Source organism: Acanthisitta chloris, unplaced genomic scaffold (genome assembly GCF_000695815.1).
Source record: "Acanthisitta chloris isolate BGI_N310 unplaced genomic scaffold, ASM69581v1 scaffold8767, whole genome shotgun sequence".
In the NCBI taxonomy this organism is placed as follows: domain Eukaryota; kingdom Metazoa; phylum Chordata; class Aves; order Passeriformes; family Acanthisittidae; genus Acanthisitta; species Acanthisitta chloris.
The window spans coordinates 29,603-45,385 of NW_008683171.1; the positions used below are offsets into that span (position 1 = coordinate 29,603).

A 15,783-nucleotide genomic window follows, 5' to 3' on the forward strand; every position below is an offset into this window, starting at 1 on the left:
TTAAACCTAAATGAAAACTGTTTCTGAAGGGTGACTTACAGCACCAGGCTCCGATAGCAACTGTTAACTAGTGCCAGGCAAAAATGGAACTGTTCCAGTAGAGATGCAATGTTAACTAGTGCCAGGCAAAAATGGAACTGTTCCAATAGAGATGCAATGTTCATCTAGGGTATCAGTACTTGGGCCCTGAACTGCAGCTTCCTACATGACACTTGCTTTTAGAGACAAAAGAGGAGAGGAAGAATTGTAAACTTTAGGTATCTAATAAAAGTGCAAATCAGAAAAATGGACTTTCAGTACTCTGAACAAAAAATGAAGAATAATAGGCACCTCCAAGGGGACAGAGCAGCTGGGGTAGATGTCTACTATGACTTAAAGGCGACGTATGATTTTAAAATTCTGTACTTCTCATAGCTGTTACAGTCTAAGTAAACAGAGCTGTGATAGTTTTGACATTATATGTTGTATGGACAGACACTAGAAGAATTTCCTTTGATTAACTTCTGCCATGCAGGACCTTTCCACAAGTCCACAGCAGGATGAGGGAAATATTCACAGATGTATACATCAGTGTTCCTAATAAGATTCCATGCAGCCAAAAATATTTATCTGATTTTTATGTTCTTTCTTCTCCCCTCAGTTGTCTGGATTTCTTGAGCTTTTAGTAGAATATTTTAGAAAATGCCTGATTGACATTTTTGGAATCCTTATGGAGTATGAAGTGGGAGATCCAGGCCACAAAGCACTTGATCACAAAGCAGCCAAGAAAGATGATAGTCAGTCCTTGGCAGAGGATACTGGAAAAGATGAGAATGACGAATGTATTGACTATTTTGATGAAGATGAGGAGGAGGGGGAGGATGAAAAGGTAGAAGGAGAAGAAAAGAGCATTGTTTTTTCCACTCCTGGTGCCATTGCTGATCCAAGTGAGAGGCCAAAACAAGCCAGTAAATTTGACAAGCTGCCAATAAAGATTGTAAAGAAAAATAATCTATTTGTTGTTGACCGATCTGACAAACTTGGACGCGTTCAGGAATTTGATAGTGGACTTCTCCACTGGCAGCTTGGTGGTGGTGACACAACTGAGCATATCCAGACTCACTTTGAAAGCAAGATGGAGATTCCTCCACGCAGGAAAGCCCCTCCTCCCTTGAACTCTCCAAGCAAAAAGAAGGACCTCGAGGGGAAAGGTGATTCTGAGGAACAACAAGAAAAAAGTATAACAGCAACCATTGATGATGTCCTCTCAGCTCGGCCAGGGGCATTACCTGAAGACTCAAACTCTGGTTCCCAAACAGAGAGCAGTAAATTTCCCTTTGGGATCCATCAAGCCAAAAGCCACCGGAATATTAAACTGCTAGAGGATGAGCCAAGGAGCAGGGATGAGACTCCTCTATGCACCATAACTCACTGGCAAGACTCCTTGGCCAAACGCTGCATCTGTGTGTCAAATATTGTCCGTAGCTTGTCTTTTGTGCCTGGCAATGACACCGAAATGTCCAAACATCCAGGCTTGGTGCTGATCCTGGGAAAGTTGATCCTGCTTCACCATGAGCATCCAGAAAGAAAGCGAGCACCGCAGACTTACGAGAAAGACGAAGAGGAGGACAAAGGGGTGGCCTGCAGCAAGGATGAGTGGTGGTGGGACTGCCTCGAGGTCTTGAGGGATAATACATTGGTCACATTAGCCAACATTTCTGGGCAGCTAGACTTGTCTGCTTACACAGAAAGCATCTGTTTGCCAATTTTGGATGGCTTGCTGCACTGGATGGTGTGCCCGTCTGCAGAGGCACAGGATCCTTTTCCAACCGTGGGGCCCAACTCAGTTCTTTCGCCTCAGAGACTTGTGCTGGAGACCCTGTGTAAGCTCAGTATCCAGGACAATAATGTGGACCTTATCTTGGCCACCCCCCCATTCAGTCGTCAGGAGAAACTCTACGCTACTTTAGTTAGGTACGTTGGGGACCGCAAAAACCCGGTCTGCCGAGAAATGTCCATGGCGCTCTTATCGAACCTTGCCCAGGGGGACACATTAGCAGCAAGGGCAATAGCTGTGCAGAAGGGAAGCATTGGAAACTTGATAAGCTTCCTGGAGGATGGGGTCACTATGGCCCAGTACCAGCAGAGCCAGCATAACCTCATGCACATGCAGCCTCCGCCTCTGGAGCCGCCTAGCGTAGACATGATGTGCAGGGCAGCCAAGGCCTTGCTGGCCATGGCTCGAGTGGACGAGAACCGCTCAGAGTTCCTTTTGCACGAGGGTCGTTTGCTGGATATCTCCATATCTGCTGTCCTGAACTCTCTGGTTGCATCTGTCATCTGTGATGTACTTTTTCAGATTGGGCAGTTATGACATAAGTGAGAAGCCAAGCATGTGTGAGTGGAGATTAGAGGGTCACATATAACTGGCTGTTTTCTGTTCTTGTTTATCCAACGTAGGAAGAAGGAAAAAAAAAGAATCTTTGCTCCTCTGCCCCATTCACTATTTACCAATTGGGAATTAAAGAAATTATTAATTTGAACAGTTATAAAATTAATATTTGCTGTCTATGTGTATAAGTACATCTTTTTATTTTATTTTTTTTTAACCAAAGTTGCTGTCTAGTACATTCAAAGGTCACACTTTTTTTTTCCATAGATTATCCTTTTCAATGTTCTTTTCCATGTTTGTATTGCATATTTTTTTGGGAAGCGAACTAGTGACTTTTTAAAAAAAAATGTTATGGCAAACCATTGTATGATGGAAAGAAAATCTCACCACTTTGAAACAAAAAGGTGAAAAATAACCAACATACCAAGTTCCTGTGTGTTTTATTTTTTCAGATAAGGAAAAAATAAAAAAAAAACTTGTATACCATCACCCAAAGCTCTGTGCAATAGAAGATTCTAGTGATGTAGGTGTAGGGGATCAAGGAGGGTGTCAGTCAGTAGTCAAAATCCAAAACTATACTGGTTTCTCCTCAGGAGAAATGGTTACATTAGGCTAGGAGCAAAACAAAACAAAAAAATCGAGTTAAAAGATTTGTAAACAAAATAAGAAGTTAAACATCAATTGCTTCCTCACCAGAACTGTCTTGTCTACATCTGATTTTTTTTTGACCTTCCACAATGACAGTTCTTCACAATTCCTTTAATCATTTTTTAAAATATTTTTTTATTGCCTAAGGGCCGTGATGTATATAGAAGTTGTACATTAAACATACCCTCATTTTTTTTTTTTTAGTACAAAGTTTTTAGTTTCTTTTTCATGATGTGGTATCTACAAAGTGATAGTAGAATTATTTTTTTTTCTTTCATTTGGGCCATATCTCCAAAAAATAATAAAAAAAAAAAAGAAAAAAGGAAAAACCCAACACAGGAAACCAACAACTGAGGGTAATGTACAAGTTTCTGTATGTATAAAGTCATGCTCTATTTCGGGAGAGCAGCCGATCACAATTTGCTTTATAAATCAAGGTGTGGAAATGGTTACGTATGGATTGATTTAAGAAAATGGTTACCAGTCTACAGACAAAAAATATATACAGGAAAAAAAAAGCAAGAAACACAACTTCAAAGATTTTTCAGTGACAAGAATCTGCATTTGTATTTCAAGATAATGTAGTTAAAAAAGAAAAAACTTGATGTAAATTCCTCCTTTTCCTCTGGCTTAATGAGTTTCATTTATTCAGTATAAAATCTTTATATGTTCCACATGTTAAGAATAAATGTACATTAAATCTTGTTAAGCACTGTGATGGGTGTTCTTGAATAATGTTCTAGTTACAGTGTGGGATATCGGAAAGCAAACTAATTACAAGAAAGAGCAATAATGATTATTCTCTTTCCCCTGCTTTATTATTATGACCTTCAAAGATATTACGCAATTGTATTGCAGCAACTTGCTCTCCTTCTAGAAAAGCCTTCTCACATCACAGAGAAGTGTTTTAATTATTATATACAAAACCACAGAGCCTCAAAGGGGAAGACAAGGCTGACAAATGATAGTTCTGACTATGCAGGTATCCAGTCTCCATGCTGTGTTTGGGGGACTGAGGATGGATGTTAGAAAAAGTGACAAAAGATTTTGTTAAAGCAATAACCAACTTGAAGAAATTGATCTGTATTCACTACCTGTAATTCTCTCTGTTGGTTAAAGGTGCAAATACCCCAGCAATGTGGGTATTTAGAATAAACACCCACCCACTTCTCGATACTGTATGTGTCATTGCATACTTACATGGCCTCTCGTCCTGGGAGTCCCCATTAAAGTGGATCAGGCTTTAATAGAGCACATCCATCGTTATAATTGGTGGGAGATGGCCATTTCCATTTCAGGAATTATCTGGTTGCAGATACATCCACTCTCACCTGGTGATACCTTGTTGCTGAATAGTATTCAAGCACTAATTTTTGCTATTTCATCTTGGATCATTGACTTTGTTAGTATGATCATAAAAAGCTAATAATAATCAATTTCCCTGGAATTGCCACATAATTACACTGTTAGTGGATATCCTCCCTCCCCTCTCCAATAACAATACGGAGGTACTTGAAAATTACAATCCCCTTTGGCATACTGCCCATTTTGTTCATATAGATTGCTGCAGCATTAATATATGTAAGAGAATTTCAGAGACACGTAAAGTACATACAATTATAAGCCAAGTTTGAAACGTGCCTCCCTAGTGTCATGAGAAGTAATTTCTCCTAGCTTTTCTTGCTCAGTAATCTCCACTCCTACATCACCTGCTGCAGTGGTCTGTCTTTCTCTTGCATATGACTGCTTTCAGAAATGCCTGGTAACTCATAACCCACCTGTAACTCTTCACCACAGGAAGAGCCATATTTCAGGGATGATTTTTACAGCTTTTGACTGGGCAGCGTGAAAGTAGTATTCCCTGCTAAGCTTACTTCTAACTAACATTTTACTGCTTGATATTACCCCATGGTTACAAGCAAGCTGTTAAATAAACCCTGTGCTGAGCGATACACACCCCTTCCTGGTCTAGGACAAAAAAGGACACCTATTCTCTTTTCAGCATTCAGACCCACAATCCTCTGAGGGAAACGACATCTGTGGCAAAACACTGTCAGAGGCAGCACTTTAATGTTATTTGGGACTGCTCCAAGCCTGGTTAAACAACTCAGGGGAAGAAAATACCCCCCCAGCCACATAATGTCCATATGTATGTAACATTTGCTGCCACTTTTCCAGCCAGGCCAAGAACAAGCTGAGAAATCACAGCAGTGAAAAGGTTTAATAGTACAGACTCTGCCTGAACACAATTTTATGCTCTTGCAGTAAGAGCAAACAATCTAAATCACTGGTTAGTATTAAAGCACATTTATCAGAAGAAAGGTGACACGTAAGAACTCCAGTTCCCTCTGTTGTCTTTGTATGATTTCACTGCTCCCACAATGTTCTCCTAAACCTTTGGAGAAGACCTGCTCATGAGACTTGTGAACTTAGCGTGTTCTAACTGAATCTTGACCAAGCTTGAGCTGCTGTTGGTATTGCTCCTACAAGAGGTATTTTGGTTTTCAGTTTAAAAAGCAAATTCTACATTTTTATGCTGATATGATCACAGATACAATTTAGTGAAGCTCAGAGTAGTACTAACAAGAAGGTACAATATTTGAAATTCTGAAACTGCAATGAATTATGTAGGGGAAAACAGACAATTAGTATTTTAAGCACTAATCAAACACAAATATTTGACTAACATATATATATATCAATAACATACCTGTTTCTTTGGCAGACCTAAGCAACTAATTACTTGCAGACTGAAAGAGCAGCAATGAATCTTACTGACCTTTAGAATCACTTAAGGAATTTGCCTATCCCCTTTGGCAGGGTTTGTTTCTTGTTAGCATAACTTCCTACACTGTTTTTTAAAAAAAAAGAAACAAAACCAAAAACCAACACATGAAAACAACTTGCTCAAAAACTCCATGTTTTCAACTACCCAAAAGGAAGAATGGAGAAGAAAAATTCATATGTTTACAAGCCTCTGTGCTTTCCTTTCCATCTTCTTTTGCTGCATCACACCACAATCTGTGCCATCACTACCACGAGACCATTATCTTTTTGGCTTGAATACACCCACAAGAAAGATTTCCTTACTTGGCAAAATACTGTAGCAAAAACATGTGTTACACATTAATGATACCTAAACAGCATTTTTTACAGTGCAGGGTACACCTCTTTACAAGTTACATGAAAGCACCTCTTAGTAATAAAGAATCAAGTATAACTGGAAGAAAAAAATTACTATCTTCTCCACTGTTCTCCCCTATAGAAGAGAGAGGACTGTAAGCATCCATAGTGCAGATGCCCAAGCTAACTTGAAACTGAACTGAAATGTGGGAACTGAACTGAGCTGCCACACAGGTAGTTAACCTTTCAAGAAGCTGCATTAGGTTCCTTACTCTGCAAGTAGTAGTACTAATATACTTGGGAAATAATACACACTTATTGCCCAAACACTGTAATAACACTGTCATGGAAGTCAGTCTTTTTGGAGTTAACTAGGAGCACAGTCTCAAATTTTGAGTCAAGAGTTCTCCAGAGAAAGATGACTTCTATTTCTATCATCGTCGACCTAGTAATATCAAATATGCGGAAACTACAGACAAAAAAAAACCACAAAGCAGTCCCTGCTGCAAAAAGCTTATTTTCCAAGCCATGAACAAGTAACTGCAGATAGAGAAAGACAGGAGAAAATGGAAACTGAAAAGGCAGGTACCACTCTTGCAGCAGAGTGGAATTCAGAGATCTAGAACATGGCCCTATACCACCTACAAATTTAATTTTCCTCAGGATAATTAGTGACATTTCAGGGGGCTCCCCTCTTCTGTTTTCTCGTGAAATCTTACATTGCCCTTGGCAAATTCCTTTCCTTCCACCCTCACAAAGTTTTTTTAAGGAGTATTGAGCCTGAAGAAAGGAGAGTGAAAAGTACGGGTGGAAGAAAGGGTGAAAAGGCATCATCATTTGGAAAAAGGGAGGCAGAACACAAAGAGCTGAAAGAAAACCATGCTATGCCCTTGCTGCATTGCTCTATTTTTAGGTTTGGGTCGTTCCAAAGAAATAATTAAACCAAGCCAGGGGAATATGGCATTTTGTTGGTGGTTGGTAAAAATAAAATGGAAGTAAAAAAAGGTTTTAAGTGGCAGTGGGAGCAAGGGAAGGGAAATACGAGCCTCCACATGTAGACTGGTAAATTCAATTTTTACTTAATTACATTTACCTTTCAAATCCCAAAAAGGAATGGGGATAATACTGTCTTCATTGCTAAGTCCACCCCTAGTTGTTTATTTGTGCACTGTCAGAAAGGGGTTTGCAAAGTCTGGCCATGCTTTCTCTGATCACCAGTAGCTGTGGGTAGAGGAGACAGCTGTTCTGAACCACATACCAAATATAGCTATTTACATGCCTAAATGACTCAATTTTTACTTCTAATTACTAACACAAGCTAAAATGTATTTACATTGCTAAGTCCACCCCTAGTTGTTTATTTGTGCACTGTCAGAAAGGGGTTTGCAAAGTCTGGCCATGCTTTCTCTGATCACCAGTAGCTGTGGGTAGAGGAGACAGCTGTTCTGAACCACATACCAAATATAGCTATTTACATGCCTAAATGACTCAATTTTTACTTCTAATTACTAACACAAGCTAAAATGTATTTAATTTCAGTGCTTTTGTGCAGTATAAAAAACTGGTCTATACTTCACATTGGCTCTAACTGACCTAAACTAATGAGATGAAGGAGAAAGATCCTCATCTGATGCCTTCAACAGAGTTACAGCATCTTTCCCTGCATTTGTTAATTTACTTGGTCTGTCATTACTTAGTATATATTGCATTTCCATTAATTAAGGATAGTTATTTACATTTAAAGGGTGATACAGTGGAATTGCCTCACTAACAGAGCAAATCCCTAATGACCCAGGCATCTCTGCAATGTGGATTCAGGTCTGCAAAGAGACTCCTGAAGGACAAACATTCAAACTTTTGCTCCACTATGGAGTATTTTTAAAACACAAGTTGATAGATTATCATGCCAAGAGAGAGATATATATGTTTATCTAACATGCAAAACATGCTATAAAAGCTTACAGTGCTCCATGATGCAATTCTACTTCACATGTAGCAATTTGCTTACCAGTTCTACATACACATCTGCAACTAAGAAGAAGAAAAATCACTAAATCTAGTACATATTTTACCATCAAATTATAACATGAAACTGTAAAATCAACTATTAAATCTCTTGCCCTCTAAGCGACTTTGTAAAGAAACAATGTTCCACTGGTTGAATCATCACCACTAAAGTTTACTCCTTATAGAAGAGTCTTTTCTTGGTCTTTTTAATACGAAAGATGAAGCTCTGCATAATGAAACACGACTGAGAAATACTGAGATTTAAGCACAAGGCTTGATCCACAGAACTAGCACTATACATTTTATATGCAGTTAACAGAGGATGACTTGTAGCAGCAAGTTATTTTGTTATCACTATCCTTGACCCACTTAAAAGGGTGGATTTCTATCCATTTTATAGTCATGCATGCTTCACTGGCATATATCTATCTCATAACATAGTGCAGAAGAAGTTGTTCTTCTCTTTCATTCCTCCCCCCTCCCAGTATTTATTCCCTAAACCTCTCATGTTGCTTCCTTCCTTTCTCCGATGCATTAGAGAGTCTTTTAAATAACTGAACAGCCTGAGATTTGTCTGTTACTGATACCATCTAAGTGTACAGAGGGATTTCTTCATTGTGCTGGATTGTGTCACCAGCTCTTGAGAGAGCAGAACCTCCCAAAAGTTCTTACCCTGCAGGGAACAGTTACTACAACTAACTCCCAGCCCTAATAGAGTGGAGGTGGTTGAGATCTGCCAATGAGAGGTAAAGAAGAGAAAAAAGCTTCGAGTCACACATTTGACATTCTCCCCCTTCAAAAGATGGGCATGTTACTTACAGTAAGCATAAATAACCAGCCTTTCCAGTCAGCTACTATAACTTCCTCAGCTTTTCTATCACATAGGGTCTTTTGAGTAATGAGTTTTCTTCCAATATCAATAAAGATGCCCATTCAAAAGCACTTAGATATATGGCCAATGTACCCTGTGAAAATAACATTACAGCCTCCATAACGTCAGCTTATTCACTACCTCAAGTGGCTCATGCATTTTCAGCAGCCTAGAATATGCCAACCATCCACAACATGCATATCTTCTCTAGGAAAGGCAACTCACAGAACCAAACCACTCACTAGTGAGCAATCAGCCAAGATATATTTTGTTGCTTATGTATGGCATAAGGAACAAAATGTACCAATATATAATGTGTATGTACAGATCATATCCACTAAATACCTTCTTTTAAGCAGGAGACTTTTAGTCTAATTTCATTAGCTTGTTTTATCTCCAGCTGCAGCTGTGTATGTTACTCTGGCTTTGGCCCTACCCAAGAGGTTACCATTCCTGGCCTGCACCTCAGAAGTTATTAGCTCCCTGCACTACTGCTAGGGTACTGTTTCTATCCTAGTCCAGGCAAAGCAGGTTAAGCATTTAATGCATTCAGGTGTTTAGTTTGCTTGGTTTTCCACCCAGAACATTTTGACAGCTGCTATGACTGTACACTCACAGACTTATTCATCCATTACATTATGGACAATGATTTATTGCTAGCTGCAAACTCTCCAGGAGCCAATAGATTTGATTTACCTCCCAGAGCAACTCAAAACCTAGCGTAAGAGAGAGCCAACATGCATTGGACCTTCAGCCTGACCTCACAAAAGCACAGCACAGCTTCTTGCCCCAGGTACAGGCAAGAGGAGTGCTGGAGTGATAAACTCATGCTGAAAGGGCACTAAAAAATATACTGATAAATCATTATCTAAAGAGATTGCACAACTGCTATTATATTCCTCTAATAGGCACTGTAATCTGCACTGTTTGCTTGGCTTTTAATGTATGAACCTGATATTTATGAAACCATACATTCTACTATGAGAACACAAGACAGACTTCTCACTCCCCTTCTGTTTTGGGCAGTGGGGCAGCCAGCAGGCAATCAATCCATCACAAAGGTGTTGCAGCACCCAAAGACTATGCATGCAGTTTTGGGCAGCACTGACAAGGCATGGAAGGAAGACACTAATTCCCTAATTTGTATTAATTTGACATTACCTCTCCATCAGCAGCACTCTTTTGCCTTGGAACTGAAAGTAGTTGCAAGGTTTGGAGGGAGGATTGTTCCCAGCTTTCAATTTTTAATTGCTTAGTAGTCAGCCTGGTGGGAGATGAAAAGGACACGTGGAGAGAAACACCCATAACTCCTCCCAGCCTGATACGTGGAACCTGGTTCTCTACGGGACTGTCGCAAGGCTGGGTGGGAAGTGACCTTAAAGACCATCTAGTTCCAACACACACACCCCCCACAGTGAGCAGGGACACCTTCCACTAGACCATGTTGCTCAGAACTCCATCCAACGTGGCCTTGAACACTTGCAGGGACAGGGCACCCACAGGTTCAGGGACCTCAGAGCTGGACACAATGCTCCAGGCAGGGTTTCACCAGGGCAGAGTACAGGGGGAGAATCATCTCCCTCGGCCTGCTGGTCACTCTCCTCACCTCCTCCCACACCACACCTACCTCTTATGTCCCACTAGTTCCTGCCCTACACATGCAACCAGCTCAGCAGGAGCCAGCACAAGTAGCCTAGCCATCCCTGCCCTTGCTCAGAACCCAACGTGGCCTTGAACACTTGCAGGGACAGGGCACCCACAGGTTCAGGGACCTCAGAGCTGGACACAATGCTCCAGGCAGGGTTTCACCAGGGCAGAGTACAGGGGGAGAATCATCTCCCTCGGCCTGCTGGTCACTCTCCTCACCTCCTCCCACACCACACCTACCTCTTATGTCCCACTAGTTCCTGCCCTACACATGCAACCAGCTCAGCAGGAGTTGCAGGGACAGGGCACCCACAGGTTCAGGGACCTCAGAGCTGGACACAATGCTCCAGGCAGGGTTTCACCAGGGCAGAGTACAGGGGGAGAATCATCTCCCTCGGCCTGCTGGTCACTCTCCTCACCTCCTCCCACACCACACCTACCTCTTATGTCCCACTAGTTCCTGCCCTACACATGCAACCAGCTCAGCAGGAGCCAGCACAAGTAGCCTAGCCATCCCTGCCCTGGCACAGCTCCCATGAGGGGCTGCCCTCCTGGCACCTGCCCTGGACAGCAGGTGTTGGAGCTGCCTGCAAGAGCACGCTCATCCCCTAGGCAGCAGCCTGGCAGGTTTATGTGGGAGAACCTGGGGTAGCCAAGCTGCCATCCCACACACAGCCCCTCTGCTCCCAGGACAGCATTTTCCTGTAAGAACACTCTCAAGGGAGCCCGTTTTCAGCAGCACAGGGTGTGTTTCCCCCCAGACTACCCTTTCGGCTGCAAACACATAATTCAATTACCATCAGCTTAAATTTATTGTTTAAAATGGCACTTAGGTTTAATGCTTTTTCAATACTTCTTTGTCATTTGAAATCAATTCATAAAACTCTTTACACATACTATTTAAATTAACTTTAATTCCAAGCCTTAGCAGAATCAATATTTAGCAGGTTCCTGCAATCTGTCCCAGTGTATTGACACAGGAGAAGCACTGTCCGTGCTGCTGCGGGTGAGGCAGCTCTCCTCCTCTGCACCCCCAAGGTAAGCAGCTGCTGTAGGGCCCCTCCAGCACCCACAGCTCCACAATGTGCCACCAGGTCCCCAACCTGCAAGTATTGTGCAGCCCTTGTCCACCTTCTATAGTCGGTGTCAGCTGTTGAATACCATCAGTGAGTTCCTGAAAAGTGGATCTTTGGTTTTTCCCACACTGAGAAAAGGTAATTTTTGTTTCATGCACTCAAAATCATAGAATCATAGAATGGTTTAGGTTGAAAAGGACCATAAGATCACCTAGTTCCAACCTCCCTACCATGGACAGGCACATCTTTCACTAGACAAGGTTGCTCAGAGCTCCATCCAAACTGGCCTTGAACACTTCCATGGATGGGACATCCACAGCTTCTCTAGGCAACCTGTTCAAGTACCTCAATGCCCTCATATACTCAGCCTAATGCTGCCTTCTTTCAGCTCAAAATCAGTCCCCCTTGTCCTCACTACATGCTCTTGGAAATAACCTCTCTCCACCTTTCTTGTAGTCTGAGTAAGTGGGTACAAAAGCATATATATATATATAAATAAAATATTCTTTTTTTCCCTTTTGCTAGAATGTGTTTATATGAGAGCTCTATTTATGACCAAAACTTCTGTCATCAGTTTTTGGTAACCCAACAATTAACATACTATATCAAACTTAAGCGCATACAAGATTGGCTTGTCCTATTTCAGAAAAAAAAAATCTTTTAGCTCATATTGAAAGAAATATGAGTAGTAGTCATTCACTGAAAGAACCACTTTATCATCCTTAAACTACTAAAAACCGCAATCCTTGCCTTGTGTTTATAAGTATTTAGTAATATGAAGTACTGTAAGACCCTTTCACTGGCATGGTGATGTATTAAAGACACAACCTCTTCATTTTAATGGTATCAGAAGCTGAAAAAGTATCTTCTGTTCCAAAACTCTTTGGCTGATAAAATAACCAATAACACTTATTATACAATTCTCAGGATCAAACAATGATTTTGCTATAGTCAGTTATGAAAGATGCAAGCAGAACAATCATCTAAGCATAAATTTTCAGTTTCTAATTACTTTGTAGGCAGTGGTGTTTACTAGTGTTGGTATCAGCATTATCAGCTGTAGATAAGTGAAAGTTAAAAACCTATGGGATTACTATATCTTAAAGTTTTTTGAAGAACCTTTTTGCAATTTCTGTGCTGTTTTGAAAATAAATAAATAATCATGCAATTCCCCATTAACTCTATAGTAACAAATTGTTGCAGCATTTTGATATTTCTGTGGCATCTGGTGAGATTTGAAGCACATGTTAATTTCTTTTTTTATTAGGAAGAAAACAACATAGTTGCAATGTACAACAGACAAAATGATAGGAAGTTTTAATTTATTTACTGAGAATCTATCTAAAATAACAAAGGCCTCCATAAGACTTGGATCTAAGCCTAGATGAAAAAGCAGACTGGCTGTTTTCTATCCGAATTTCTTCCTCAACAACTTAGTTTGAGAGACCATGAACAAGTATGGGTCTGGCTTCACACTGCACACTCAAGTTCTGCTTAGCTGTTCCCTTCATGCCCCAAGGCTCTGTAGGGACTGACCTGCCCTGTAACACCCTGTGGGAGGCATTTAAAGGTTTGCTGCACTCTGAATGAACATCTCCCTATCTCTTCCTTTCCCCCTAGCCTCAAGAAGTGTTGAGGAGAGTTTAAAGGACTGTGAGACACAAACAGCCTGAGGCTGGTCAGCTGCAACTACCTACAGCTGTGTTTGCTCTTACACTGCCACTTCCATTGTTAAATGTGGTGTCTTAAACCATCCTTGTGTAAAGGTACAGGAGGTGGTTTCATTAAGACACAGATTGCAAGGTGATTTGTAATTTTGCTACACTGGTTAGAGTGCATCACATCAGTGCTGAAGCTTATCTATAACATTGTCCTGGGTTGCAATGGTATGTATTCTATTTTCATCTCCACAAGCTGTTAAAGAAGGTGGGGCAGTGATCCTTATCACCATGTCCCTGATGGCTCCCTCAGGGGGCTGTCTCTGATTAATGGGCTGCCAAGGACCCATACATGACACATCCACCCAGTGATCCATTATCGCCTTGTCCCATTGAGAGGTGACTCACCCCAGGGGTGGGGAGCCAAACATGCTCACAGGGATATAAGCCGGGGTTTGGACCAGCACAGGTAGCCTTTTGCCTGCTGGATTCCCAGAGGACAAGAGCTGCTGCTGGACCTTCAGGAGAGGAGCAGATCTGCGGGATCACTGCTCCAGCAAAGCCATTGCTCCAGGAGGACTGCAGCCACCATTTTAATCGGACTACTACTAACACCCTGACTGACAGGGTGTCAGGTTACTTTCTGACTCTGTCAGGTTATTTTTGTACTGTTGCATTTGTTGTTGTTTTGCTGTGTTGTTCATATTAAATTGTACTTCTGACTTGGAGTCTCTCACTGGTTTGCTTTCAAACCAGCACAAACATAATACTGATACTTAATGTAACACTAAATGATGGAAAGTTAATCAGAATAATAACCTAAAATATTTTGTCAAAACAAAATATTTCAAAGGAAAGCAAGAAAATAAAAGAATAAATTCAAGTGGTTTGTTCTGAATATTTCCCCCTAATAAAAACACATTTGAAAGCAGTTAACTTCTTTTGCAAAATTTCTCCATTGCAGTGAAATTTCAGTCCCCAATTGAGAAAACACAAACTTTAATGCAGCAAAGAAGTGTGTTGACTGGCTGTCAGCAGGGGTAGGAATAACAGAAGGAGATAAAAGCCAGTTTACTGGAGAAGCTTGCTAAAAGCCCTGCCATTGGTACTCCCTAAACAATGACAAATGTTACTTCAAGGCAAGCAATCCTTACAATACTCTCAGTAGAGCTAAGCACACTGTTGCCAAGTCATCCCCATTTTTCTAGGAGTTTCTCATGAGCTGTGTGAATTGTACAAGTCAGACTAGCATAACAGTAGGTAACCAGCCATACCTTTGCTTCACCTAGCTACAACCTTAGGGAATTCAAAGCTTGATATATCCCTGCTGGCAAAGGCTCTTTGTCTTATTAACATATTAACTCAGTTCTGGCCTGCCATATATTTTAGTCTAGCTGACAACATTTGTATGGCCTTAAAATCAATCAATAGCCTCTGATTCTACTGGAGATATGCTAAAATATGCAACATGCCATTACAATGCTTCTGATTTGCTGCTGCCTCTTAGGCAGGCTGTAGGAACTCACCTTCACAGTCGAAGGTTGCATAGAAACTTCTGTTCACCCACCTCGCATGCTGGCCTGGAAGCTTCTGGAAGAGCTGCCTGCAGGTGTGCTCACACACTGCCCCAGGGCTGCAACACCAGGCAGGTGCTGCCTGTCCCACACAGCCTGAGCACCTGCAGCAGGTGAAGCACATTAAGGCAAATCAGCAAAGCCTCTTGGGGAGCTGAGCAGGATCAGCTGGGGAGATGTTCTCATGGCCAGCAGGGAGAACCCAGCACAGCAGAGCACTGAGACTGGTGCAGGCAGGGATCCATTAACAGAAAGAAATATTCCCAAAGGACATAGGGGTGTCAGGCAGAACTCTGACTGCACAGGAGATCATGGAAAGCAGATGGAGTGAGAGCAGTGGTGTACATGCTTTTCCTGCACTGCTTATCCCCTGAAAGGACACATCCCACAAAGGCCATAGGGACATAGGAGGGAGGCTTACTAGCACTTTTTAAAAAATCACTTTCACCTGGCAGATCAGGTTTTTTGAGAGGTTAGCCTGATTAATTTGAATGAAACTTCTCCCTCAGAAAATCTGTGATGCTCAAGAAATAGAAATTGTTTGGAGGTACAGAATGGGGCATGGAAATCATAAAGATCAAAAAAGTTATATCGTGATAGGTTGTTGCAGACTTTCAAGCCACCTCAGGACACTGTCAAGCACATGCTAAAGTCATACAACATTAAGTGGAATTTAAGCATGCCTTTAAAGTTTATCATATGCTTAAAGGACTTCTTGAATTTTGTATCACACAGAAACTTAACAACAATCAAAAAAATTGCCTAGCATTTTTGTGCCATCCTTCTGCCCACAGGTAACACCCATGGC

At 41.3% G+C, this 15,783-nt stretch overlaps 1 protein-coding gene across 1 annotated transcript in view; it reads left to right on the forward strand.

Annotated features, from left to right (window-relative positions):
* ARID1B (AT rich interactive domain 1B (SWI1-like)) overlaps positions 1–3,723 on the forward strand; it is a gene marked incomplete at its 5' end in the record, with an annotated part of 33,308 nt that extends 29,585 nt beyond the window's left edge. Inside the window, one exon of the mRNA XM_009078815.1 lies at positions 641–3,723. Coding sequence (XP_009077063.1) covers positions 641–2,353 — 1,713 coding nt within the window. The remainder of the gene's footprint in view (positions 1–640) is intronic.
* Between the last annotated feature and the right edge of the window lie 12,060 nt (positions 3,724–15,783).